General features: G+C 58.9%; 1 protein-coding gene across 7 annotated transcripts in view; it reads left to right on the top strand.

Moving 5' to 3' along the window:
• CACNA1C (calcium voltage-gated channel subunit alpha1 C) overlaps positions 1–20820 on the top strand; it is a 556614-nt gene extending 535794 nt beyond the window's left edge. For all 7 annotated transcript variants that reach the window (XM_082350478.1, XM_082350477.1, XM_082350479.1 and 4 more), the window contains 9 exons: positions 2035–2136; positions 4191–4318; positions 4661–4795; positions 6470–6828; positions 8747–8875; positions 10639–10745; positions 11228–11331; positions 12727–13056; positions 14054–20820. In XM_082350478.1, coding sequence (XP_082206604.1) covers positions 2035–2136; positions 4191–4318; positions 4661–4795; positions 6470–6828; positions 8747–8875; positions 10639–10745; positions 11228–11331; positions 12727–13056; positions 14054–14356 — 1697 coding nt within the window. In that variant the 3' untranslated portion in view covers positions 14357–20820. The remainder of the gene's footprint in view (positions 1–2034; positions 2137–4190; positions 4319–4660; positions 4796–6469; positions 6829–8746; positions 8876–10638; positions 10746–11227; positions 11332–12726; positions 13057–14053) is intronic.
• Positions 20821–24156: the final 3336 nt, after the last annotated feature.

Below are 24156 nucleotides of genomic sequence, written 5' to 3'. Positions count from 1 at the left end.
GTTACGTAGATCACGGTGAGAATGAATTAAGGCTTGGAGAAAAGTGACAGACCCTTTTGGTAGATGTGTCATTGCCCAGGTCTGTCGTAACAAATTATCACAAACTGGGGGCTTCAAACAACAGAAGTTCATTCTCTCACAGTCAGGAGGCCAGAAGTCTGAAGGCGAGGTGCCAGCGGTCCGCGGGGTGGGTTCCTCCGGAGGCGCGGAGGGGGTCTGTCCCAGCCTGTCCTGGCGGCTGGCGGTGAGGGCAGTGCTGGGCCCCCCAGGAACGTAGCTGGGTCTCTCCGGTCCCTGACTCCGTCTCCCCCCACCCCCCGCTGTCTTCTCTGAGCGTCTCTGTGCCTCCCCTCCTCTTACGAGGACACCAGTCACATTGGATGAGCGTCGTCCCCTCCCCCAATGAGCACGCCCTCATCTCAGCTAATACACCTGCGAAGATTTCTACCTACAGGCCGCCTAAGGTTGCAGGTGGGTGTCAACGTGGGGGCACCGTTGAGCCCGCCACAGAAGACGAGTGTATCTGAGCGTCGTGTCAATCAGGGCTCCCGCTGCACGTGTCGGGACCGCCGACCACCTCCCCGGCGCCGGCCTCTAAGCCTGCTGTGCTCGCCCGCTGCCTGTCACCACCCACCCCAGCAGCTCCCGCTCTGAAGGTCTGGAGTCCAGCCATGGGGCCTCCAGGCCAAAACCAGCCTGTTGACCCGGACATGTCCTCTTCCCGGGGCTCGGGGAAGAGTCCACCTCCGACTTGCTCAGGCTGGCGGCAGACTCACTCGCTGCAGATGCAGGACCGGCTCTCGGCTGTGCCCCCTCGGCCCCCGAGCTCCGCACGCAGCCCTGCACCTGCCCTGCTCCCAGCCACGGAGGCCTCTCTTGTCTTTGGCCCCCATCGCGAATTACTTTTGTTTGTTTGTTGCTTTGTGTGATTTTTTATTGAGTCGTAACTGACATGTAACATTACATTTGTTTCAGGTGAACAACATAGTGATCCCATATTTGTATTTATTGCAAAACGATCACCACAAGTCTGGTTAACATCCATCACCTCACGTTACAATTTTTTTCTTGTGATGAGAACTTTTAAGATCTACTCTCTTAGCAACTTGCAAACATACAGTACAGTATTGTTAACTGTAGTCCCCATGCTGTACTTTACGTCCTCAGGACATATTTATTTGATAACTGGGAGTTTGCCCCTGAGAACCCTCTCCTTGCGAAGAGCTAATCCACTCCTGGGATTGCTCAGGCCCCACTGGACAGCCTCCCCATCCTAAGGGCACATGTGCCGTATAACATAGCCCGACCGCAGGGTAAGGCCCCGAGTTCACGGTCCCAGGGCCCATGCAGGGCGCGTGCTTGGTGGTGGTGGGAGAGAGCTGGGGGCGTGTTAGAGCCAGCCCCCCAGTCCTCTCCTACGGCTGCGGGTCTCAGCTTTCCTCTCCCAGGGCTGTAAGGCCAGTATCCCAGAGGCGCACAGAGAGGCCCCTAATTAAGCCTGTTTTGCCAGTGGAGAAAGGAGACCCAGAGAAGCCCCCAACCTCAGGACCCCCTGTCTTCTGGTTTCTGCTTCCACGCCAAGGTTTTGCCACCTCCTCCCAGCAGGAGACTCAGCAAAGGGCTTTGACACAGAGGCCCCGAGCATGGACGCTCCACGTGGGTCTGCAGGGGGGACCACACTTCCTTCCAGTCGCCCACGTTTCCCTGGCGGCCCAGGGGGAGCCCCTGTGGCCGTCCAGCTCGATCCAGCCCCAGCAGTCTCATGGGCCTCAGGGGCCCCCTTAAGGAGAAGCAGCAAGCGGGGTGCAGGGTTGCCCTGGCGGCCGAGCGGCAAGTGGGGAGGAAGGGGAGAGCGGCCAAGAGGGGACGGAGGTGGACAACGGGAACCCCGGGGGAGAAGATTATGGGGCTGACGGGTCAGAGCCATTGCGGGCAGAGCCCACGGGCCGCGGCCACCACTCCCACAGAAGGACCAGCCCTCGGGAGGCCCTCAGGGGCAGCTGGTCAGTCGGCCTTGCGTCTCCCTCCCCACAGGGAACCTGGAACAGGCCAACGAGGAGCTGCGGGCCATCATCAAGAAGATCTGGAAGCGGACCAGCATGAAGCTGCTGGACCAGGTGGTGCCGCCTGCGGGAGGTGAGTCACCCCACCCTGGGCGCGTGCGAGTCCTGAGTCCAGGCTGCGGGAGGCCTGCCCTTTCGGGCTGGAGCTTGGTCCAAGCCTGAGGTCACAGTGGAGGCCGAGCTAGACCCCCTGATGCCTGGAGGTTTGGCAGAACTTCAAGGAAACTCTGCAAAGTAGAGCTTTCCCCATAACCTGCCAGGCTGGGTGCTCTAGGAATGATGGGGTCCTGGAGAAGGAGCCCCCCGGGACGCCCCTTCCTGTTCCTCCCAGGGCAGTGTTTGTCGACTCTGTCAACTGTCCTCCGTATACAGTTGCCAAAGTGTAAGTACAACACTTCAATACGAAATATGTTAAAATCAAATGTTTTTCAATAAATAAATACTCAGGGGCAACTCAGGGGCCCAAATTTCTAGTTAACTCACCAAACTCTCGTCTGCACCCACTGTTATGAATAAGTTTGCATTTAAAGGAAACAAACAGTGTTGACATTGTTGACATTTTGCGTTTGTCTTTTTGAAGTAAGGGCTTATGGAATATCTTTAAATAAGTACAGACACCTCTGGGGCACACACGTGGGGTAAGTGCAGACTGATCACGGGGTCCAGCCCAGTGGGGATCACATTCACGGAGCGGTGCCATCAGGGATACAGTTTTCTGAAATGTGAACCCTTCTTGCTCAGGTTGAAACAAAACAAAGTGGTCTTGCATCCACTTGAACAGCAGTTATGTTCCTGGGAAACTCTGGAATATCACAGCCGTGCAGGTCCCACGTGGAGCCAAGTTAGGGTCTTAGCTCAGGTGGTTATAAGCGGCAGGTCCCCCCACAGACGTCTGGCACGACCTTGGCAGGGTACAAAGGTAGTATTCGCTGTGCTTTTCGGGACACATCCAGAGCCACGCCATTAACACCAGCAGCATCCCCAAAGCATGGTGACAATCGCGGTGACACTGAGGAAGTCCCATACATCCCCAAAACACTCCTTAAAAGGGGGTGCTACCCCTGACGAGACCCACCCCCGGAAGGAAGGCCGGCCTGGGGACGGGCACCACCCGGCCTGGCATCACACGCACCATGTCCCTTAATCCTCATCCCGGTTCTGTGACGCCTGCTCTAGGAGCTGGTTCTCAGCTGCTGAGTAGCTGACCCCGGGCTGGTGGTGAGAGCCCTGCGGATTCAGGACCCAGGTCCAAGGGGGCCACACTTCCCACCAGGGCCAGTCTTCCCCGATTCATGGCAGACAGGGCTCGGACATCCCCTCCACGTGGGGCTGGGGCCCCTGCCGGCTGGACGGAAGGCAAGCAGCTGTGGTTTTGGCTATTCTCACGAGACAGCTAGGAGCAGGGGCGCCATCACAGCCCCCAGATCCAACCCAGCAGCCTTCTCCAGGCCTTCCGCCCCGTCCTCCCCCAAGAACCGGAAGATGGGGCAGGGGGGGCGCCACGTGGGGCATGAACTGCTCCCCTCGGGGCCCCACTCGCTTCTCACCACCCACTTCGTTCCCAAGACGGAGGCTGATTCTGTCTTGTGTCACTTGGGGACCAGCCCAGCCACGGGGTTAGAAAGCCCCAACCAAGATGGGAAGCCTGCACCCCTCCCACCGACCCCTCCCGCCAACCCTTAAGCAGAACGCTAGCCCTTAGGGGCCTGGGTGATTATCAGTGGGAACCTGGAGTTTCGGAATCAAAAAAAAAGTTTATCGACAAGGTCAGTTAAGTAAAAAATGCAAGGTGGGAAATAATTTTGACAATAGGCTACTTTTTCTGTGAAAAAAGAGGGGATAGGAATATGTTTGCTTATTTGCAGGAAACATTTGCATAAAGAATCTCTGGGGAAATAAGAAACGAACGAGAATGGTTATCTGATAAGAGGTGGGGGGAGAGACTCTTCACTGTACACACACCTTTTTGTATATTTTTGTCTTTTTGAACCACGTGCATGGAGAGCCTCTTCCAAAAAGTTTAATTGAGAAAACTTAAGAAGGCGTGGATGCTGAAAAAAGGTTCCTGACGCCTGGCCAAGCCCGGCTGTTTACGCCCTGCTCACCCTGTCTTCCCTTTGCTCTCAGATGACGAGGTCACGGTGGGCAAGTTTTACGCTACTTTCCTGATCCAAGAGTATTTCCGGAAATTCAAGAAGCGCAAGGAGCAGGGCCTGGTGGGCAAGCCCTCCCAGAGGAACGCCCTGTCCCTGCAGGTGAGGGGTCCTCGCCCCCCCGGGGGACCTGGCACCCTCCTCTCGCCTCTTCCAGGTCCAGGGCTCTCACGGGCTGGCTGAAGGCGGGTCCCTTCCTGAGGGCCCTGAGCCTTCCCCAAGGTGGATGCTGCAGGGGTGACCCTCCCCTCCTGTGGCCTCGCAGCCCTCAGAGCTCGGGGAGTTGGCCGGGGGGTCTGCTAATGCCCCCGAAACAGCCCCTCCCAATGTGCCTTCATCCCCCGTGGACCTCCGGAGGCTGGCCTGCTGCGGGGAGAAGCACAGGGGCGGGTGGGTGGCAGCTGGGGCACCAGGGCCCTCACGCATCGTTCCCCTGGGCTCCAGGCTGGTCTGCGCACCCTGCATGACCTCGGGCCCGAGATCCGCCGGGCCATCTCCGGGGACCTGACCGCCGAAGAGGAGCTGGACAAGGCCATGAAGGAGGCTGTGTCCGCCGCCTCGGAAGATGACATCTTCAGGGTAGGGGGGTGCCCCGGCCACGGACTTCAGCCTCCGTAGAGCTGGGTTTGGAGCAGAAGGGTGGGCTGGCGTCCTGAGTCCAGGGAGGACGCCCTGAGTCTTCAGCAGAACCCCAGCTCCCCGCCCCCAGCCCCTCCCCCCAGCCCTCTCCCATCCCTCCACCTCATCCAAGCCTGGTCCTTCTCAAGCCGGGGCTCCGGGACCGGCAGCTCACAGAGCATCACTGGCCCTTGGAGAAGACGGGAGGGAGCCGTTTTCCTGAGGAAATGCTTTTTAGGAGACTTTTTACATTACACGTTGCAAGGTGCTGGCCTTTGGGCCACATCGAATCCACAGACCTGTTTTGTTTGCCAACACTGGAAAATCTGGCACGTTCAAATAAAAATCTAGACTTCTAGCCTCTCTTGAAAAAACCAGAAGATGTGCGGTATCAGGCAGCAGAGGTTTGGAAGCCAGTGGCGATCTTGACTTAGACCATGAGGTCTCCATGCCCCAAAGCCCCCTCCGGCCTCCTCTCTCACCTCCTGGATACCGAGGCTGCCATCAGTTTTATATATATATATTTTTTTAATTTTTTTTAAATTAATTTAATTTATTTTTTAATCTATTTTATAAATTTATTTATTTATTTATTTTTGGCTGCCTTGGGTCTTCGTTGCTGCACGTGGGCTTTCTCTAGTTGCAGTGAGCGGGGGCTACTCTTTGTTGCAGTGCATGGGCTTCTCACTGCGGTGGCTTCTCTTGTTGCAGAGCACGGCCTCTAGGCGTGCGGGCTTCAGTAGTTGTGGCACGTGGGCTCAGTAGTTGTGGCTCACGGGCTCTAGAGCGCAGGCTCAGTAGTCGTGGTGCACGGGCTTAGTTGCTCCGCGGCATGTGAGATCTTCCCGGACCAGGGCTCGAACCCGTGTCCCCTGCACTGGCGGGCAGATTCCTAACCACTGCGCCACCAGGGAAGCCCCTGCCATCAGTTTTAACAGTGAAAACTAGTGCCTGCTGGAATTCCGGGGCCCTTGCACCCAGCTCTCTTCACGAACCCCCAAAGTATTTGGCTAAAAGTCCTGTAGCAAGTGAGACGCTACCACCCAGAACTGCGCTAGGGCCTCTCACCCCGCCTCCCGGCCCCAGCAGGCTCCCAGGCGGTGGAAACATGGGGGTGAGAGGAGCCCGTCACCCTGAGGCTGTCCCGTCCTCACCACCCTCCTCCTTGTCACTGTGAAATGTCCATCACTGAATGGCCTCGGGGACACACTAGCATGTCAGTGTGACCCCAAGAGACCCCCAGCCTTGCAGGTAGCTACTTGTCCACTTGCCCGGGACAAGGGGGGAAGTCGGGGGAAAACACTGGTTCCTGATTTGAAATCTAAGACTCTCCCAGGGGAAAGGAGGCCAAAGTGTAATTGGTGTAGTAACTAAGCCCTTCTTATCCTCAGAACCGTTTGGCCAACGTAGTTCCTAGCTCAGTGAGCCAGTTGGATTCCTTTTTTTAAATCCCACTAGAACCTTCGGGCCCCTTTTTCCACCCCTCGGCCCTCACATGCCCCACTGCTGCAGTGAAGGGTCTCCACCCCAGACTCGGCCACGTGTTGCCCGGCGGGGCTGAGCTCCAGGTGGAGAAGGAGAGGCGGCCGTGGGCGGGCCACCCCCCACCCACCCACCCCTCCGTCTCGCCTGCAGAGGGCCGGCGGCCTGTTCGGCAACCACGTGGGCTACTACCCCAGCGACAGCCGGAGCACCTTCCCCCAGACCTTCACCACCCAGCGCCCTCTGCACATCAGCAAGGCGGGCACCAGCCAGGGCGACGCGGAGTCGCCCTCCCACGAGAAACTGGTGGACTCCACCTTCACCCCCAGCAGCTACTCGTCCATGGGTTCCAACGCCAACATCAACAACGCCAACAACACCGCCCTGGGCCGCTGCCCCCGCCCCGCCGGCCAGCCCGGTGCCGTCAGCGTCAGCACCGTGGAGGGCCGTGGGCCCCCCTTGTCCCCCGCTGTCCGGGTGCAGGGGGCCTCGTGGAGGCTCAGCTCCAAGAGGTGAGCAAGGGGGTGCACGGCAGGGGCTTGGGGAGGAGCATTTGACCCCTCAGCCCTCCAGCTGGGGTGGAGGCTGCTGGCCAGAGGGCGGCCAACGCGGCCTCCCGGGTCCTGCAGCCGTGCTCGGGAGGCCCCGTGGCCCCACTGGCCGGCAGGTGTCCCGAGGCGCGCGCCTCGGGACGGGGCCTTCTCTGCTCTCTCCCCCGGAGCAGAGGGGCCCTGGCTCCGATGCCCGAGATGTTTGCATCCTGGGGACACCACCGTCTCCGTCCCCTGGGCCTTTCTCAAGTCTCTGCCCAAACCTGGCCTTGGGCCCCCAGGGGATGGGGCAGGCCCACCCCCTCTTCTTTGTGCCCTTCTCGTCCCCGGGAGGGGGCATTCTGGAGGCAGGAGGCCGTTTGCTGGGCGCTTGCCTGCTCTGCCCCCATGCGGGATCATTCCTGGCAGTCCTGACGGCGTCTCCCGGCTCCTGTCCCTTTCTTTCCTCCCACCCACTGCTCCCTGGTGCCCCAGGACCCACTGCTATGATGTGCTGGGGCGGTCGGCGCCTACTTCCACGCTCTGGGCCTCGGGAAGTGCCTCATTTATATCAGCAGCTCCGGGCTCCCAGGCCCGGGAGGATCTGAACACTTCACCCTTAGCTGAGCTGCCCCTCTGAGCGAGACAGCAGCCCCCAGCAGCCCCGTTTCTGGGGCAGACCTCCTTTCCTCCCCTCCAGCTCAGATCCAGAAGTGATCTTTTCTAAATCCCTGGACAAGTGTCCTGAGCTGCATTCATCCCAGAGGCCAGCTCCCAGCCTCCCGGTGTTCACGTCCCTTCATCACGCCCGCGTTAGCCGAGGTTCCAGCCTGGGCCGTGTCCCGCCCGTCGCAGCTCACGGCTGAGTGCGGTGGCCCCAGCTCTGGCCTCACGTCCTGCACATGGCAGCCCGCAGGGGTGGAGCTGCTGGCCTGCGCCGTTCTGCGTCTCCAGCTCATGCGTTGTGCCTCACCAAGCTCCTCCACATCCCGCCCCTCCCACGCCAGCAAGAGCATTCAGCATCTGCTGTGTCATTCAACTGCGGGGAGGGCACCGTCGGTCAGGGCCTCCCCCAGAGATCCGCCCGGACCCTCCCTGAGTGGCTCGCAGGCCCAGGGTCAAAGCTGGACACTGACCCAGCACCCAGATCTGAGAGGATACGCTGGAATATTTCCCAGAGGCCCTGGGGGTCTGAGCATAAAGTGGGCCCCAGCACTCAGGACCTGTAGGAAGAAAAGTGGAGGGAGGCACCAAGCAGGACACAGACAGGAAAGGGAGGGCGGAGACCAGAGCTGAAGAGCACACGACCAAGCGAGCAGAAGACCAGGGCCTGGAGGGGAAGCAGCTCAGTCTGAGGCACATTCGGGTGCAGAGGGTCTCCAGCTCAGGGGGGCTCAGGCTCGAGGGGGACCCAGGCTCACTCCCCACTGCTCAGAAGAACGAACCCCTTTGTGAGGCCTCTCCTCTGTGCTTTGCTCTAAGGAGTCAACACCAAATCAAGAGCATGTCACGTATGACACCAGGAAGTCCTGAGCGCTGCCCAACAAATGCCCACAGGCCTGGCTGTCTGCAGTAGAGGGAAGGGACCACCCCCTCCCTAGTTCCCCCCAATAGTGCAGCCGGCCCTGAGCCGGGCAGGCAGACGGTGTTACTGGTGGGGACACTAGTCATGGGTGGGCTACATGACTTACCCCAGAGGGTAACTGAACCGGGTCAGAACTCACATCCCCTTGCATCCTAACCCGGAGGCCCTTCCCCGCATGGAACCCTTATGGTAACACTTCTCGGCTCCATCAGTGGTCGTGTGTGTGTGTGTGTGTGTGTGTGTGATGCCTCACCTGCTGGGGGGAGGGGAGGGGCTGGCGGTTGCTGACTTTTGTCTCTACCCCGGACACTTTAGGTGCCCCTCCCGGGACAGCCTGATAGCCATGGTGTGTCAGGAGGAGGCTCCGCGGGATGAGACTTGTGACCTGAGGGCGGATGAGGACGCCGAGTACGGCAGCGAGCCCAGCCTGATCTCCACGGAGATGTGAGCTCTGCCCTCCAAGGCTGCCCAAGAAGGGGAGGGTAGGGGGTGACGGGCGGGTCCCTGGAATCCTCCTCTGGCAGCTTCAAAGCAGAGGAAGCCCCCCACCCTCATAGACACGGTCCCCTGGTTGGCTTGGTGCTTCCTCATGACACGATGCTTTCAGGAAAACTGCTAAACGTTGTTTCCTAGGCTTTCTTGACGCGTGTACACACTGACAATTAAATATTCGTGAAGCTGCCTATAATAAAGCTGCCAGCAGAGGGCGCTGTTGTCAGCCATAGCTGAGATTTCCATCACAGCCGGAATTTTTTAAGAGAAGGGTTTTTAAACTGCAGATCCAGACCCATTAGGAAGCTGTGACATTTGCTTAGTCAGTTACAATCAACACTTTTAAAAGAAATCATAGCACAGAATAGCATAGAATAGGATAGAAAAGGACAATAGGAAATAGCGTATTCAAAGTCACAAAGGTGGTATTATTTTGTGAAGCATTTGTTGCCAAGTCCCATAAAATGTATTTGTGACTGTGAGTTGCGTTCACAAAGTTGAACCTGTGTTAGAAGATTTCCTGAGAGGAACACTTTATCACAAGGAAGGACCAGCCCTTTCAGCTTTCGCTGTTCAGAGGATGCAGATTAACACACGGCCACATACCCGAGAAGTCAAGAAAAGCATCTGTTCCCACCGTCTGGGCTCTTAGTGCGTGCTTGGTGCTTGCAGGCCCTCTGCTAGATGGTGGACGAACCGGCCTCGGCAACCAAGGGAGGTCACAGGCTCGTTAAGGAGCTAAGAGGATCTCAGAGGGGGAAAATAAAGATTTCCTAAGTAGCTGCTCACAGAGTGGTGCAAACAGCGAGAGTACAGACGTTCAGAGAAGGTCAAGGTCGGAGAGAGGCACCAGGCACAAGGTCACCCAGAAGCTGGGTCTTCAAGAGTGGTTACGGTCTGGATAAGAAGAAAATGTAGTAGGGAGGGTGACCAAGCTGCACGTGAGAGGCAAGCATGGTGGGTTTTGTCCAGAACCTTCCCTGCATGTCTGCAAATGCTTGCAGACAGCACGCCAGGAGCACAGGCTCTGTCCTCAAAGTACATGGAGTCACGCCAGGCACAGGCGGTGGCCTCGTCTGTGACACGAAGGGCTTAGAACACACGCGGGCGTCTGGGGTGCAGACGGCTCCACTAGGGGTTGCAAAATCAGCTTAGGGGCTACAATGGCTTTTTTCAGTGAAATAGCCCAGGCCAAGGTAGAACAGAGGCTCTCGGGTGCAGCGGATTCGGGGAAGGTAATCATGGACCCGAGTCCAGCCCTTGGGCACGTCTGTCGTGTGCCCTGGGCCACCGAGTCCCCGCTAGAAGGCCCAGCAGCTGTTGACTCACTAGACACCCCCAAGGGCCCGCAGCTGCCCCTCACCGATGACCGCATGTTCGCGCTCTTGCTGACCAAGGGTGGGCTGGCCCGGAGAGCGAGCGGGCACGAGCGTGGTCTCGCGCCGGGAGTGGCCGTGGTAGACGGCACCCGCCTGTGAGCACGCCATCGCGGAGAGAAGCTGCAGGCCCAGAATTTGTTTCCAGCTTTCTCAGCAGCGGGGGTCCCCCTGCCTCGAATCACAAGTGCGGGGGGACACACGGGGCACAGGCGGAAGGAGCGGGAACGCCTGTGACAGCAGAGAGCGCGGCCTTTAGAGAGCACAGAGTGGGGTCCCCTCACTAAGGGAAAAAGCAGGCTGCCCGGAGGTGACGGTGCCCAGTGTCCTCTGCTGCAGGCTCTCCTACCAGGACGACGAGAATCGGCAGCTGGCGCCCCCCGAGGAGGACAGGAGAGACGTCCGTCTCTCCCCGAAGAGGGGCTTCCTGCGCTCCGCCTCCCTAGGTAACCTCAGACCCTCTCTCTAAAGGTGGCCACTCCCCCATGACGGTGGCCAGGCACACAGGGGTGACTGAGGAACGTCACCTCGTGGGGCTCAAGTGGCCCACGGCTGGGCTGGACCCGGGCTGGACGTGTGCTAATGCGGCATCTCAGGGAGGGGCGGGGGGAGGGGACATCCTTGTCCCTCCCTCGGTGTGAGCCGGCGGGGCCGTGTCAGCTTCTCCTCTCCCTTTTTTTTTTAATATTTATTTATTTATTTGGTTGCGCCGGGTCTTAGTTGTGGCTCGCCGGCTCCTTAGTTGCAGCATGCAGGCTCCTTAGCTGTGGCATGCAAACTCTTAGTTGCGGCATGCATGTGGGATCTAGTTCCCTGACCAGGGATCGAACCCGAGCCCCTTGCATTGGGACCGCAGAGTCTTATCCACTGCGCCACCAGGGAAGTCCCCCGTGTCATCTTCTGTGCTGACCCATCACTTGCTCTGCAGGTCGAAGGGCCTCCTTCCACCTTGAGTGTCTGAAGCGACAGAAGAATCCCGGGGGAGACATCTCTCAGAAGACAGTCCTGCCCCTGCATCTCGTTCACCATCAGGTAGCCCCCCTACTTTGGGACAGGCCACAGGCCACCACCTAGCAGGCTAGACAACCCCGTGATGATCGTGCAGCAAATCCCCCAGATGCCCGTCAGCCTTCCTGTCCAGACCACGACTGTGTCCCCACCCCTGGCCCTAACAGCCCCCGGGGAGGGGGCTCTTGCCACACGAGGACCGTGCTCTCCCGGGCGGGAGACCCAGGAGGCCCTGGGGAGCAGGAGCCCCTCTGGAGGCCGGAAGGACCAGCTGCTCCGGGTTGGCCTGAGGATTCTCCTCCCAGTGGCCAGATGTTCCCTCCCCAGAAATGGCTACACGACAGGCAGATGCGGTCATACCTAGAGCCATAAGACACCTGGACGTTTAGCTGCACAAAAATCCACCCACTGGAATATGGAAATGACCAGAGAGTGTTCCAGCAGCGTGGTCAGGGACAGGGGTGATGTCAGGAAAGCGGGTCCAGGCAGATTCAGTAGTTGAACCGGCTCTTGGCCTGGGTGATGCCAAAAGATGGCGAAATCCAAGACCCCAGCATCAAGCTGCTCTTAGGACCCTGGAACTGATGGAGATTTCCAACAGCTAAACAATTAGGGTCTGAACTAGACTCTCCCCACCTTCTTACCTCCGTGATTACATACTCCCTTACCACGGGCCTTTGCTTTAAATGACTTTTTTATCCCCAAAGGCACTCAGTGCCAATCAAAGCTTACAGTCGGCATAAGACAGCCAGCGCGGCTCTGCCAGGGCGATGGTATTTCTGCTCAAGGAAATACACGATTTTGCTCAGCCTGTGTGCCGTCGCACGAATATGCGTGGTCTCCACAGGGCTTTCTGGAATGTCGAGCAGAACCTTACACTTCCCTCAGATCCCCAGGGACCCAGGACCCCAGACTGGGGGCCCTCGAGAGCAGTGGGCAGGGAGGCCAGCAGGCTGCGGGATGCCGCGTGTGCTTCTCTGAGAGATTTCTAGAAGCTGATTTCACCTGTCTCTGCTTATCGTGCTGGAAGGAAAACCTCCCTCGATTTACAGCCTCCCCTTATGCTTCTGAGCTGCCCTCTGACCCTTGCGCCCACGTTCCCCCCCTCTCTGCCCCTCGGGCTGAGCCTCCCCACCAGGCAGTGTTGCTTCCTTGGACCCGTCATGTCAGAGCAGGTGGAGAGGATCCGTGGCTCACGGGGGACGGGGCCAGGGCTGGAGAGCAGGTGACCTGGATCCCCCTGGCCCTTGGCTTTCTGAGCTTAGAGGAGAAAGATCCCCGCAGACTGATGGTCACAGAGTCTATTTAGGGCGGTTGAGACCGGCCCCAGGTCCGGATGCCTGACCGAGAGGGTGCGAGCGCCAGGCAGTGGGACACAGCTGAGGCCCCCTGACCCGCACTCTCGTGTCATGTCCACAGGCGCTGGCGGTGGCGGGCCTGAGCCCCCTCCTGCAGAGAAGCCATCCCCCTGGCGCCCTCCCCCCGCCGCATGCCACGCCCCCTGCCACGCCAGGCCCGGCCTGGCCCCCGCGGCCTGTGCCCACACTGCGGCTGGAGGGGGCCGAGTCCAGCGACAAGCTCACCAGCAGCTTCCCATCCGTCCACTGCGGCCCCTGGGCCGGGGAGCCCACGCCCTGCGGGGCCGGCGGCGGCATCCGGAGGGCCCGGCCCGTGTCCCTCACTGTGCCCAGCCCGGCGGGGCCCCGGGGCCGGCCCTTCCACGGCAGCGCCAGCAGCCTGGTGGAGGCGGTGAGTAGGCCGAGCCACACGGGCCGGGCAGGGGCCCCACGGGCAGAGTGGAGGGGCCCTGGGGGGTGTCAAGTCTCCTGGCCAGAAAGACCCTCAGTCAGGTCTCAAGTCCGCGTGAGCGCCTAGCCCGGCCAAGGAAAGGTGGTCACACTGGCCGGGGAGCAGGGGAGCCGTGGGGGGGCCGTGGGGGCACGTGGGGTGGGAGGAGCGGGCGAGGCAGGTGGGGAGCGGGCGGGGGGGGCGGGGGGGCACATGGGGCGGGAGGAGCGGGCGAGGCAGGTACGGAGCGGGCAGGGGGGGGGCCGTAGGGGTACGTGGGGCAGGAGGAGCGGGCGAGGCAGGTGGGGAGCAGGCCCGGGGTGGGGGGAGGCCGTGGGGGCACGTGGGGTGGGAGGAGCGGGCGAGGCAGGTGGGGAGCGGGCGGGGGAGGGGCGGTGTATTCCAGGCTCACTGACTGCTCCCCGAGGCCACCAGGAAGGGGGCAGACGCTTCGGGACAGAGCGGGCAGGGGCCGGGTGTGTCCTGCACATGCACGCGTGCTCGTGCACACACACACACACGCACACACGCATCCTCCCCGGGATCCTCACCCCCATAAAAGCAGCCAGTGGCACTGGGCCAGGTGTCACCAGAGGAGACAGAAGGTTTCCTGGAAAGAGTCACGTGGGCATCCTGGGGCGCCGGGTGGGTGGGAGGGAAGGACCAGGGCCCCCGTGGCCTCCGTGCACCCAGGTTGCCTGCGTTTGATGACGGTGCCCCCGCCCCGCCATCTCTCCTCCGGCCCGCACGCCCCTAGTGCCCGCAGGGGCGCTCCGTCCCACTCCTGCCGGGTGCGCGCACACACACGTGTACTCACATGATGCGCACACACACAGGAGTACACGCACGCGCGTACACACACTCTCCTCCCGCAGTGACCAGTCGGAAGCCCCTGGGCCGGCCCCGAAGGGAAGAGCCGGGCTCGGGAGTAACGCCGTCCCGGCCCCCTCTCCCCCAGGTCTTGATCTCAGAAGGACTGGGGCAGTTTGCTCAGGATCCCAAGTTCCTCGAGGCCACCACCCAGGAGCTGGCCGACGCCTGCGACATGACCATCGAGGAGATGGAGAGCGCGGCCGACAACATCCTTAGCGGGGGCGCCCGGCAGAGCCCCAACGGCACCCTGCTCCCGTGTGCAAACTGCAGGGACCCGGGGCCAGACCGAGAGGGGGGCGCGGAGGACGCGGCCTGGGCGCCCAGCCCCGAGCCCCGCCAGGGCGGAGAGGAGCCCCGGGACAGCAGGGCCTTCGCCAGCAGCCTGTAGCAGCCGGGCCGGAGATGCCGGGTTTTTATTTGTCTCCATGTTCCTAATGGGTCCGTTTCAGAAGTGCCTCACTGTTCTCGTGACCTGGAGTTAACCGGAACAGCGTCTTCATTCATTTCGTAGGGACAAGACCGAGTCGGCGGCCGGGAGAGAAGCAGCCGCGGTCCGAGTCCGGCGGGGAGCGGTGGGGGGAGGGCACGGGCACCAGGGAGGGGGCCCCCCGCGGCCGCCTCGGCTCCCTCAGCCCTCGCCCAAAGGACCCTACGCCAAACGGGTGTCTTTCAACTCTGCTTGTCAAGAACTCATTTTGCACATATTCTGTATGAGCCTCACTGTCGCCATAGAGCCAGGGCCCTGTGCCTTCACGGAAGGAAGGAGGCCCCGGCCGGGCCCTGGGAAGGGGGGGGGGGGCGCTGCAGCTCCAAGCCAAGGCTGGCCACCGCCCCCTGCGCCACCCGTGTCTGGACCCCCTTCCCACCCGGCCATGGTCACAGCCACGCCACTCCGTCGGCGCCGGGGGAGGGGCGCGCCCGCCGGGACAAGACCGGTGGTGCTGAGCGTCTGTCCAGCGCTCTTCTGTTTGGGGGTTTGACATTTTTCTTCACCGCATGTTGCAGTTTTCATTTGGGGGGTTTCGTTTTTTTATACTTCTGTTTTCCCAGGGGGAGGGGAGGGAGAAGGGTGTTTACAGAGTTTTGCAGCCACCCACCTTACCGGTTTCACTTTTGCAAATGTAAATCGGGTTCAGTTTTGTTGTATTATTTAACGGTCGTGGTTTCCTTTTCTACGGAGGATTCGATAGAGCCGCCGTGGGAGAGTTTTACCAGCCGTTGTGTATGCCCAATAGTTTGCTATCATTTCCTTAGGTAGCGACAAGATTTCTTCTGTTTGGTTTCATAATTTAAAGGTGATCAGCAATGCACTTGGTAGGGTCTTGCACAAATGTGTGTAGTAGCGTGTGACCGAGAGAGGAAGCAGCACGAGGTCTCTGCGAGTGTGTGTGCCGTGTGTACGGTGGGTTGTGTGTGTGCGGGCGTGGGCTGAGTCTGCAGCCACGCGCGCCCGGGCCGCCAGTCCGCCTGCAGTTCCCCTTGGGGCTTAAGGGTGGGGAGCTCTGAATCTGGGGCCGTTTGAAAGCAAAAGCAAACCACTGTCTCTGCTTCTGAAACGGGAATCAGTAACTCTGCATTTTCTGTCCCACAAGATATGCAAAAACAATGCAATAATATTCATTTTAAAAATACAGTTGTGAGTTGTGTTGGCATTAAAACTGTGTTTAAAAAAAACCACACAGAAATTTAAGGGAGAAACTCAGAAGGCGTTTTGCTTCGATTTGTTCCGTGTAATGTTTTACTGCATTGATGGTGTTTCTGCTGAAGAGACCGTTATACTTGAATTCAGGTCAGTCTCAGTATTTTACAAATATTTTTTTAAAACTGAATTGCAATTGTGCCAAGCGAATATAATGAATTAAGTTTGTTTTTGGATTCACTTCTTGTATATTTGCTGCATGTAAGTAAATCATTTTGTATTTGGAGTGTGACAAGCTTCACCTTTGAGCTCTTAAGTGCTTTTCTACGTGTGGCTGGGGAAAAAGGGGACAGCTTTTCTTGTCATTTGTGTGACAAGTGCCGGCACTACCTGTGTGGGTCCCGACGCAGGCTTGGGCTTCACTGTTTTGCATATCTTGTGTTCTCTTCCGTTTCCCTCAATTTTCCCCAGACGGGGTAATAGGTGCATCCGTATCTTGCTTTGAGAGATCAGGACCCGTCTTTTCCCAGCATCACTCTGTCTGCTCTGCCCTGGTTTTCAGAGTTGGAATTTCTCCGGGGAGAGCCCTGCACCGTGAGGGGCCGTGAGGCGCCCTGAGCAGCCTCTTTCATCACCGGGTCCCCCCCGGGAAAGGTGGCTGACCTTACCTTCACCACCCCCCGCCCTGGCACAAGCGTCCCTCAGGGAAGCGCCCGCTGACCGGGAGGGTGGAGGGGAGGGGTCCTCAGCCGGACAGCAGGGACCGGAGCCAGGCAGCAGGTGACATCCTGTCCGTCCAAAGCCAAGTCCGTCCTGCTCGCTTCTCCACCTTTCACTCAGTCTGGAGCAGGATCTCCTCCAGCCCACCCCTCGCGGTACGGCAGCCACGGAGGGACGAGGGCCGGGGGCGGGCGGCACGCGGGGAACTCGTGGTGAGGGCAGGGCCGGAGGCATTGCGGGGGCGTCTCTCTGCCCCTGCATCCACCTGGACATCACCCGGGTGCTACATCCTTCAAACAGGTTCCAACAGTGACCGACTCGGGGGAAGCAGGACCCAACCGGTCATCCAGACCTTCCCCGTTGAGTCTCTTCCAGCCCCGGGCTCGCTCAGCCCTTCGTGGCGCTGACTTCCATGAGCAACTTAAAGTCAGAGCCGGGCAGTGCCCGCTGCTCCGCGAAGATGACTTTTCCTGTGGTGGACCGATGCGCACGCCCCCGGGTGGACACACGCAAGGGCTGCTCCCTGTGCCTCCAAGCCCAGCCCTGCCAGTCTCTGGGCTCCTTCTTGGTGCCATCGAGGTCTTGCAGGAGTTACATTCAGGTCCGTCGTCCCGTTTCCCTAACTGTGTGCCGCGGCTGCTAGGATTTTAGTTCTGATGGAGAGCGGGGCCCTTGGGGGTCGATAGCTAGCTCTCGCTGTGCATTTGGCCCCTGGACAGAACTGTGGACTCTTAGCTGACCTCACACACGCCGGCACACACTCGGCCTTCTCGTGCTGTCTCCTGTTTTCCTTTTGGGCTTTTCGTCTGTGTCACCAAATCTCAGCGACCGGCTCGTGCTGGGCTTATGCCAGCTCCTCCCAGGGCTCCGCCAAGTGCATTCCCCCCCCCCATCACCGCGCACACTGCAGGCGTGCTTCTCCTTTGCCGTCAGCTCTGTCTCTGTCGGGAAGACCCATCCAGGGAGGGGTCTTCCTGGGCCAGAGCTCAGGACCAGCTAGGGCGGGACGGACACGCGACTCCCATCCTCCCAAGCCTCATCCGTAGTGTGGTCTCCACCTCTGCGCCCAAAACAGAATCTTCCCATGACCTTGGAAAGCAGAACCATTGTGTCTTCTGAAACCCTTGAGCGGCAGGAGAAAAGCCGTGATGGCCAAGGACCTGAAGGACTTGAGGAGTTTAGGCTCAGAGTTTGGTGAAGCTGGTTTGCGTTTGTCCCCTGATGGGCCGGCCTCTTGTTTCCACCTTAATCTCACAGTTACTCATGTGCTTGGCTTGATTCCCAGCTGTTTCCTTCCCCCCACCTCCTACAAGGTTCTTTTTGGTCTTGGGTTAAAATGCAGACATTTCCCCCAGATTTTGGCTTGATCCGTGAATTTTTCTCTGCTTTGCTTCAGAAGCTCTTCGTCCCGTCTCTTCCCTCATCTTCTCAGTCTGACTGGGACCCGAGGCTCTGCCTTACCCGTCTTTATCCTCCTCCATGCCGCGGCTTCCGAGCTCCAGGGACTTGTCCTGAGCTGCCCATCACTTCCTCCCGGCCGTCCTCCCGCCACACCGTCTCCCCATCAGTTAGCTGAGGGCACCACACCCTCCAAGGCCAATGTAATGTCTTTCTGAGGAAGGAGAGCCCCTGAAAGGGAGGAGCTTGGAGGTCGTCGAGGGGGTGAGGGCTGCTTTCCAGGGGCCAGTTGATAGTATGTGCCCCCCACCCCACAGGCCAAGAAACAGAACGGAACTTAGACCAGCACAGGGAGGAGGCCGGGTGGTTGAGGCCTGCAGCCTCGTCAGACCATCGTCACAGGCATTGCTGAGGATGGGGGTGGCATCTCCACACCCAGCGAGACCTGGAAGGACGGGTGTGTCGCTGTCCAAGAGGCCAAGGGCAGGGCAACCTGGTGTCGACCCTCTAAGCCACTGGTCAGTCGAACCAGAGCCCAGGCCAGGTCTGTTTTTTTCAAGACCAGGCTCTGGTCTGCGGAAAGTGCCAGCACTGAACCGAAGGGAAACTGGGGCAAAAGGGGGCATGTTTTGACCCCCTGTGTCTGCTCCCGTTTTGTGGAAGGAAGTGTCCGGTGTGCCTGCCCGCCGTGGCCAGGACAGCGGAGAGGCTGAGGCCTCAAGATCGACCGTAGAAGAAGAGAAAAATAAAACTGCTCTGGTGCTGTTTTCCCAGCCAAACCACTGTCTCTGGCCGTTTGGGGTGTCTGCCGCCCTGTCCCCCTCTCTGCGGGCACTCCTCCCGCGTGTGGGCCACGGGCTCCAGTGGGGCGACAGGCGGGCTGGGGGGATACCCCGAGGTCACCGCAGGAAGCCAGCGCCCAGCTCTCCTGGCAGCTGCGCCCGCAGCAGCGTGGGCCTCCCTCCCTTTCCCCAGCCCCCCGTTTGCCCTCTTCCCCCGGTTCAGTGAGAGGGGGCCTGTGAGCAGATTCTGACGTAGTTTCTTCGTGAAGCCATTTCTGGTTTTAACTTTATTTATTTATTTATTTTTGTTTCCAACGAAACCCTGCTTTGTGAGGCCAGGCAGCAAGCCATCAGGTAAATGTGTTTCCACATCGCTGGGGAGAGACCTGCACCCCGCACGCGCGCACACCGACACACGCTCTCGTCCACGCGCACGCACCCTGACGGGGCAGGCGCTGGCCCTCGGGCTGGGGTCAAGACGCCTGGCTCTGTCCCCCTCTCGGGAGGCTGAGTGCTGACTGGAGAGAGAAGCAGAGGTGCTCCCGTAGGTGGAAATGTGCCGTCCGGACTGAATTCTACTATGAACTAAATATCATTTCTCTTCATGGAGAAAATACCACCACTCCTAAAGTCAAAATTCTTTCTTGCCAGGATTTTAGGAGGTTTGGCCCACAGCAGGCGGGCAGCGAAGCCCCTGGGGCTCCCTGGTGTCTTGGGACGGCCTCCCTGTGGGCTCTCTGAAGGGGGAGTGGCGACGGCGGCGGAATATATGGAATATGCCGTGAGGCTGAGCTGGGCGAATCACTGAACCCTGAGAGCAGTCGGAGGTGGGTCATCCGTGGACGTTCCCTTTCTCCCCTAAATCAGGGGCGCCCAGGTGGGGGCTGGAGAGCGGGACAAGAGTTCGGATGCCACGTCAGCCGAGCCCACAGCCTCCTGTGGGTCGGGGCTGCCTTGCTGCAGGCGCCTCCCCCCTGGGGGGCATCCAGGCCCCCAGGTTTCCGAATAAGTAGTGTGACTTGGATACGGCTCCTGGAAGGGCAGTGTGGCACTTGGTCCACGTGAATCAGACACTTACGACAGTTCGCCAGCTGGGAGGACTCGTGAGTGAGAAAATGTTTCACCGAGCTCGCATCTGAGCCGCTCTGGGGCCAGAGGCTGTCTGTTTCCGGGCAGGGCCACGTCTGTAGGAGACACGGAGGTGGGCACAGTGCTTCCTAGTCACGGCTCCCGTTCCGCCATCCTCGGTGCCCCTGGGTTTGTGGGCCGGCGTGAGGGAGGAGGGGGCCCGGCCCCGGTCGCCACCCGCTGCCCTGGCTCCTGAGGGCGTGGCCTGCGGGGCCCCAAAGCCCAGAGCAGGGGGCGGGGGAGGCCCCTGCCCCTAGACGGGTCGCTGGGTTCCAAGCCCCCCTCCCCCAAGATGTCCCACCCTGGAGACACCAGGCCGAGGCTTGAAAGGGAAAAACAGAACTTGGGACTCAAGGGTAGACGGTTTGTAAACAAACAATCCAGCACCAAGGTCTCCTTCAGAAGGCGGCCCCGGAGACCCAGATGCCGAGGCCCCTTGCTGCCGGCACGTCAAGGGCATCCCACCCACCCTCGGAGTCTGGCCTTGACCTCCCTGCCCGCCCCCCTCCACTGTTCTCCCAGAGCCTTGAGGGAACAAGGTCTGGCTCTGGAGACTGGGATGTCCAAGACACGAGCAGGTCTGGACTAGTCTGTGACGTAGCAGAGAGAACCACCGTGGAAAACACACGTCCACTAAGAATCAGGGTGACGGGCCCCCCATTGGTTGGTGAGGCGCCAGAGTGTCTATCGCTGTCACAATTTCCCTGTTTTATTTTGACGCCCCTGAGCTACCAAGCCAAGGTCCTCCGTGCGGGAGGTACGGACGCAGCCCCTCCACCCCCCTCACCTCTCGTCCCAGCTCGGACCTCCTTCATCCTCCGACCCACCGAATCATGCTCGTTCTCAGAGGTCGGTGCCCCCGCCGTCGCCCCCGCGCCCATTCCCCTCCCCACCCCCTGCGTCCCGTACATCTCCCTCCGGGCCCTGTGGCTTCACAGCCTCATGTTGTAAATACTGTTGTACAGTTTGTAATCATCAAATCACCCCAAGTCAGCGGCCTCGCCTGGGTCCCTTCTCACCTCGAGAAACGCCAGGGAATAGAGAAGAGCTTCAGGGCCATCTCTGTGTGAGACGCTATGTATATTCCTGTAAGATTGCATTTTTATCTAAGGAATGATGTTATTTAAAAAACAAACCAAAAAAAACCAAAAAACAAGAATTGCAAATAAATTTCTTAACAATGTCTACGTTGGTTCGGTCGGGTCGTCCCTCTCGCCTTCTCGTCCTGTTTCCTAGACTCACAGAAACGCCCTTAACTCTCAGATGACGCTCTCATCCTCCGAAGGGGAGGACGGCCAGGGGAACACGGGGAATCTGACGCGGGGGATGGTCTCTGACCTCGTTTCAGCAACTCATCTCATCACCCAGGTCTTCCTTCCAGTGAAAAGGTTAACAGAAAAATGGTCAAAGGTTGACTAGGGACACAATAGGAGAAATTAAGTGGAGGACCCACAGAAGACAAGAGCTGCCCCCCACCCCAAAACCGGGAAAGGCACAAAATTGGTTTTGAATAAATGAAGGAGAGGGAGGGGGAAAGGGAGGGGAGAGAAGTCGGGGGATGAGAGCATGTATGTGAAAGCACTTTGGGGACTTCCCTGGCGGTCCAGTGGTTAGGACTCCACGCTTTCACTGCCGAGGGCACAGGTTCAGTCCGAGGTCAGGGAACTAAGACCCCGCAAGCAGCATGGCACGGCCAAAATATTTTTAAAAAATAATAATAAAACTTCGGAGGCTACAAATAGGCAAGTTGTTTTCTTTTCTTTTTTTTTTTTTTTGATTATTAAACAGACTCAGACAAATCTTCCAGAATAATTCCCTGTGTAAAAATAACTTGTCCCAGAAATAACGTCTTAGTTGGATACAGTTCCGAGATTGTCCCCGTGGACGATTGAGTCCATTCCGGGAATTACGCGTCATCGCTGCCCTCCCTCCTCCTCTGCTGGAGCCCCCTCGGCCCCAACCCTGCCCCCGCACCCTGGACCCTGGGCTCTGGAGTCCAGGCTCGAAGGAGAGGAACATGCGCGGAGGCTGCCTGTCCAGCTTCCGGAGCGGGAGCCGGGACCCCGGGTCATGGTCAGCGGTGAGGTATCATTTGTTAGCAGTGATGACTGAAGTGCCAAAGTTTGAGAATGATACTTTCGATCATCCAGAACAGACTGGAGACTTGCCCTGTGATGAATCTCTTCTGCTTGCATTTTGAATGCTTCCTCAAGTGGGACGGAAGGAGCCAGGCTTCGCCCTGGGAGCCGTCACCACGCGAGCAGCCCTCACGCATGGACGGCCCCCCTGCTACTCTGCTTTCTGGGTCAGCGTGTAGGCCTGGCCAACCCCTCCCCCTCCTCAGGTCTGCTTCTGCCCACTTCCTCCATTCTCCCCCCAAGGGGATGTGATTGTTGGTCTGACTGCCCAGAGAAGTCGATATGAATTGGGCCCATTACGAGGGGGCAGGATGGCTGTGTGGTGGAAAGTCAGTGGACACACCTGACACTCTCTCCCGCACTTGCTTTTTCCCGCCTTCTTTCTATCTCCGTCTTGCTTCCTGTTTGCACGCGGTCTGCCAGGTAGGTGGGCTACACAGGCTCTCAAGCCCCTGCTCTCACAGGCCCATCTGGACCCATCAGCCCAAGAAGTCAGGCTGCAGGAAATGGGGCTGGAAGACCCTCGGCTGCCCATGAGCCGAGTGAGGGGCTCAGCCCAGCCTTCGCAGAGCCCCACCGTGAACATTATCTGACACCTTTCCAGCTAATAATAAAAGGCACCTACGCTTTTCATTGGCTGCAACTCCTTGCACATAATTTCCTTTCTAATGCAGTCATCAGGTGAAAAAATTCCCTTGGAGCCGTGGCTCCATTTGGAAGCACTGAATGCAGCCAGCGCCGGGCAGGGTGCTGCTGGGACGGTCCCCACTTCTGGGATGGTGTGCAGGCCCCTTCCCTGAGCAGAGGAGCCCACTGTCCTTTGGAAGTCCCATGGGCTAGGAGCTCACACAGACGCTGAGTGGCCCGGGGGTGGACCGAGCCAGCTGTCAGCCCCAGGGCCACACTTTTCCCCTTGCTTTATGACCCTGGGCTGGACCCTGTGGCGTTTCTCCTTTGCTGGATGCCTTGAGGTCGGGGTTTGTCAGGAGACAGAACAGATGTACCGGAAGGTCCCGGGAGACCGTGGGGAAAGACGGGAGTTCCTCCCGATGGGCTGCTTCTTAGTGCAGCAGCCGGTGCTGGGGGTATGGGGCCAGCAGCGGCCACCTTGGGGGCCCCGTGAGCCGGCTCCCTGCCCCCTCTGGGCAGTCTCTCCATCCCCCGCAGATGGCTCGCCCCCATGCAGCCGCACCGTCCTCCCCGTCCAGGCTACCTCGGCCCTCGCGGCAGAATCTGCCCTCCGGTACTTCCATAAACCTAGAGTCCTCTCTCTCAACTGCTCTAAGTAGTTAACCACCTCAGACTCATTAACCAGTCTTTGTGTTAACCTCTCCCTGTTCAAATGACCGGAGTGGGTTCTGCCCCTGATTGAACATACCAGTAACCCACGCGGGGCCCTTGCTCGTCCCTCTGCCTGGAATAGTCTTCACCTGGATGAGTAAATACTCAGACATGGCGATCCACTGACCACTCTGCGTCCAGTCCTTCCTGTGGTTAAGCTGAAGCCCAGAGCAGCTTCCATCTTTTCTTTGAAACAAGAGGCACAGACCTGACCACTGGGCACCATCGCCTGCAACCAGATGAGCCCAGGACAGTGGGGGTGAGAGGCCTGCTTGTGATACAAGCCAGACCTTGATTCCAACTCTGTGAACCTGACTGAGAGCTGTGTCACCACTGCCTACAAGCCCCAGAAACTGGCCCAGATTCTCTGAGACCACGTGCTTATACTCCCATGGTCCAAAAAAGTACTTCTTGAGTCCCTAGTACGTACCCGACACTGTTCTGGGCACTGGGCAGATAGCAATACTTGGTAACCAGACGAGGACTAACTAGTTCCCTGACCAGAGGTAAACCGGTTCCCTAACCAGAGGAGGACTAGTTACGAGGACTAACTAGTTCCCTAACCAAAGTAGGACTAGTTCCCTAACCTAGAGGAGGACTAGTTACCTGACCAGACGAGGACTAACTAGTTCCCTAACCAGAGAAGGACTAGTTATGAGGACTAACTCGTTCCCTAAACAGAGGAGGACTAGTTACAAGGACTAACTCGTTCCCTAACCAGAGGTAAACTAGTTCCCTAACCGGAGGAGGACTAGTTATGAGGACTAACTAGTTCCCTAACCAGAGGAGGACTAGTTACCTGACCAGACCAGGACTAACTAGTTCTCTAACCAGAGGAGGACTAGTTACGAGGACTAACTCATTCCCTAACCAGAGGAAAACTAGTTCCCTAACCAGAGGAGGACTAGTTACCCGACCAGAGGAAGACTAACTAGTTCCCTAACCAGAGGTAAACTATTTCCCTAACCAGAGGAGGACTAGTTACCTGACCAGATGAGGACTAACTAGTTCCCAGACCAGAGGTAAACTAGTTCTGTAACCA

This window comes from Balaenoptera borealis (genome assembly GCF_965194805.1).
Source record: "Balaenoptera borealis genome assembly, chromosome: 13".
Classification (NCBI taxonomy): domain Eukaryota; kingdom Metazoa; phylum Chordata; class Mammalia; order Artiodactyla; family Balaenopteridae; genus Balaenoptera; species Balaenoptera borealis.
The sequence above is the reverse complement of the archived record's forward strand: the minus strand, read 5'-3'. Positions and strand labels throughout refer to the sequence as shown.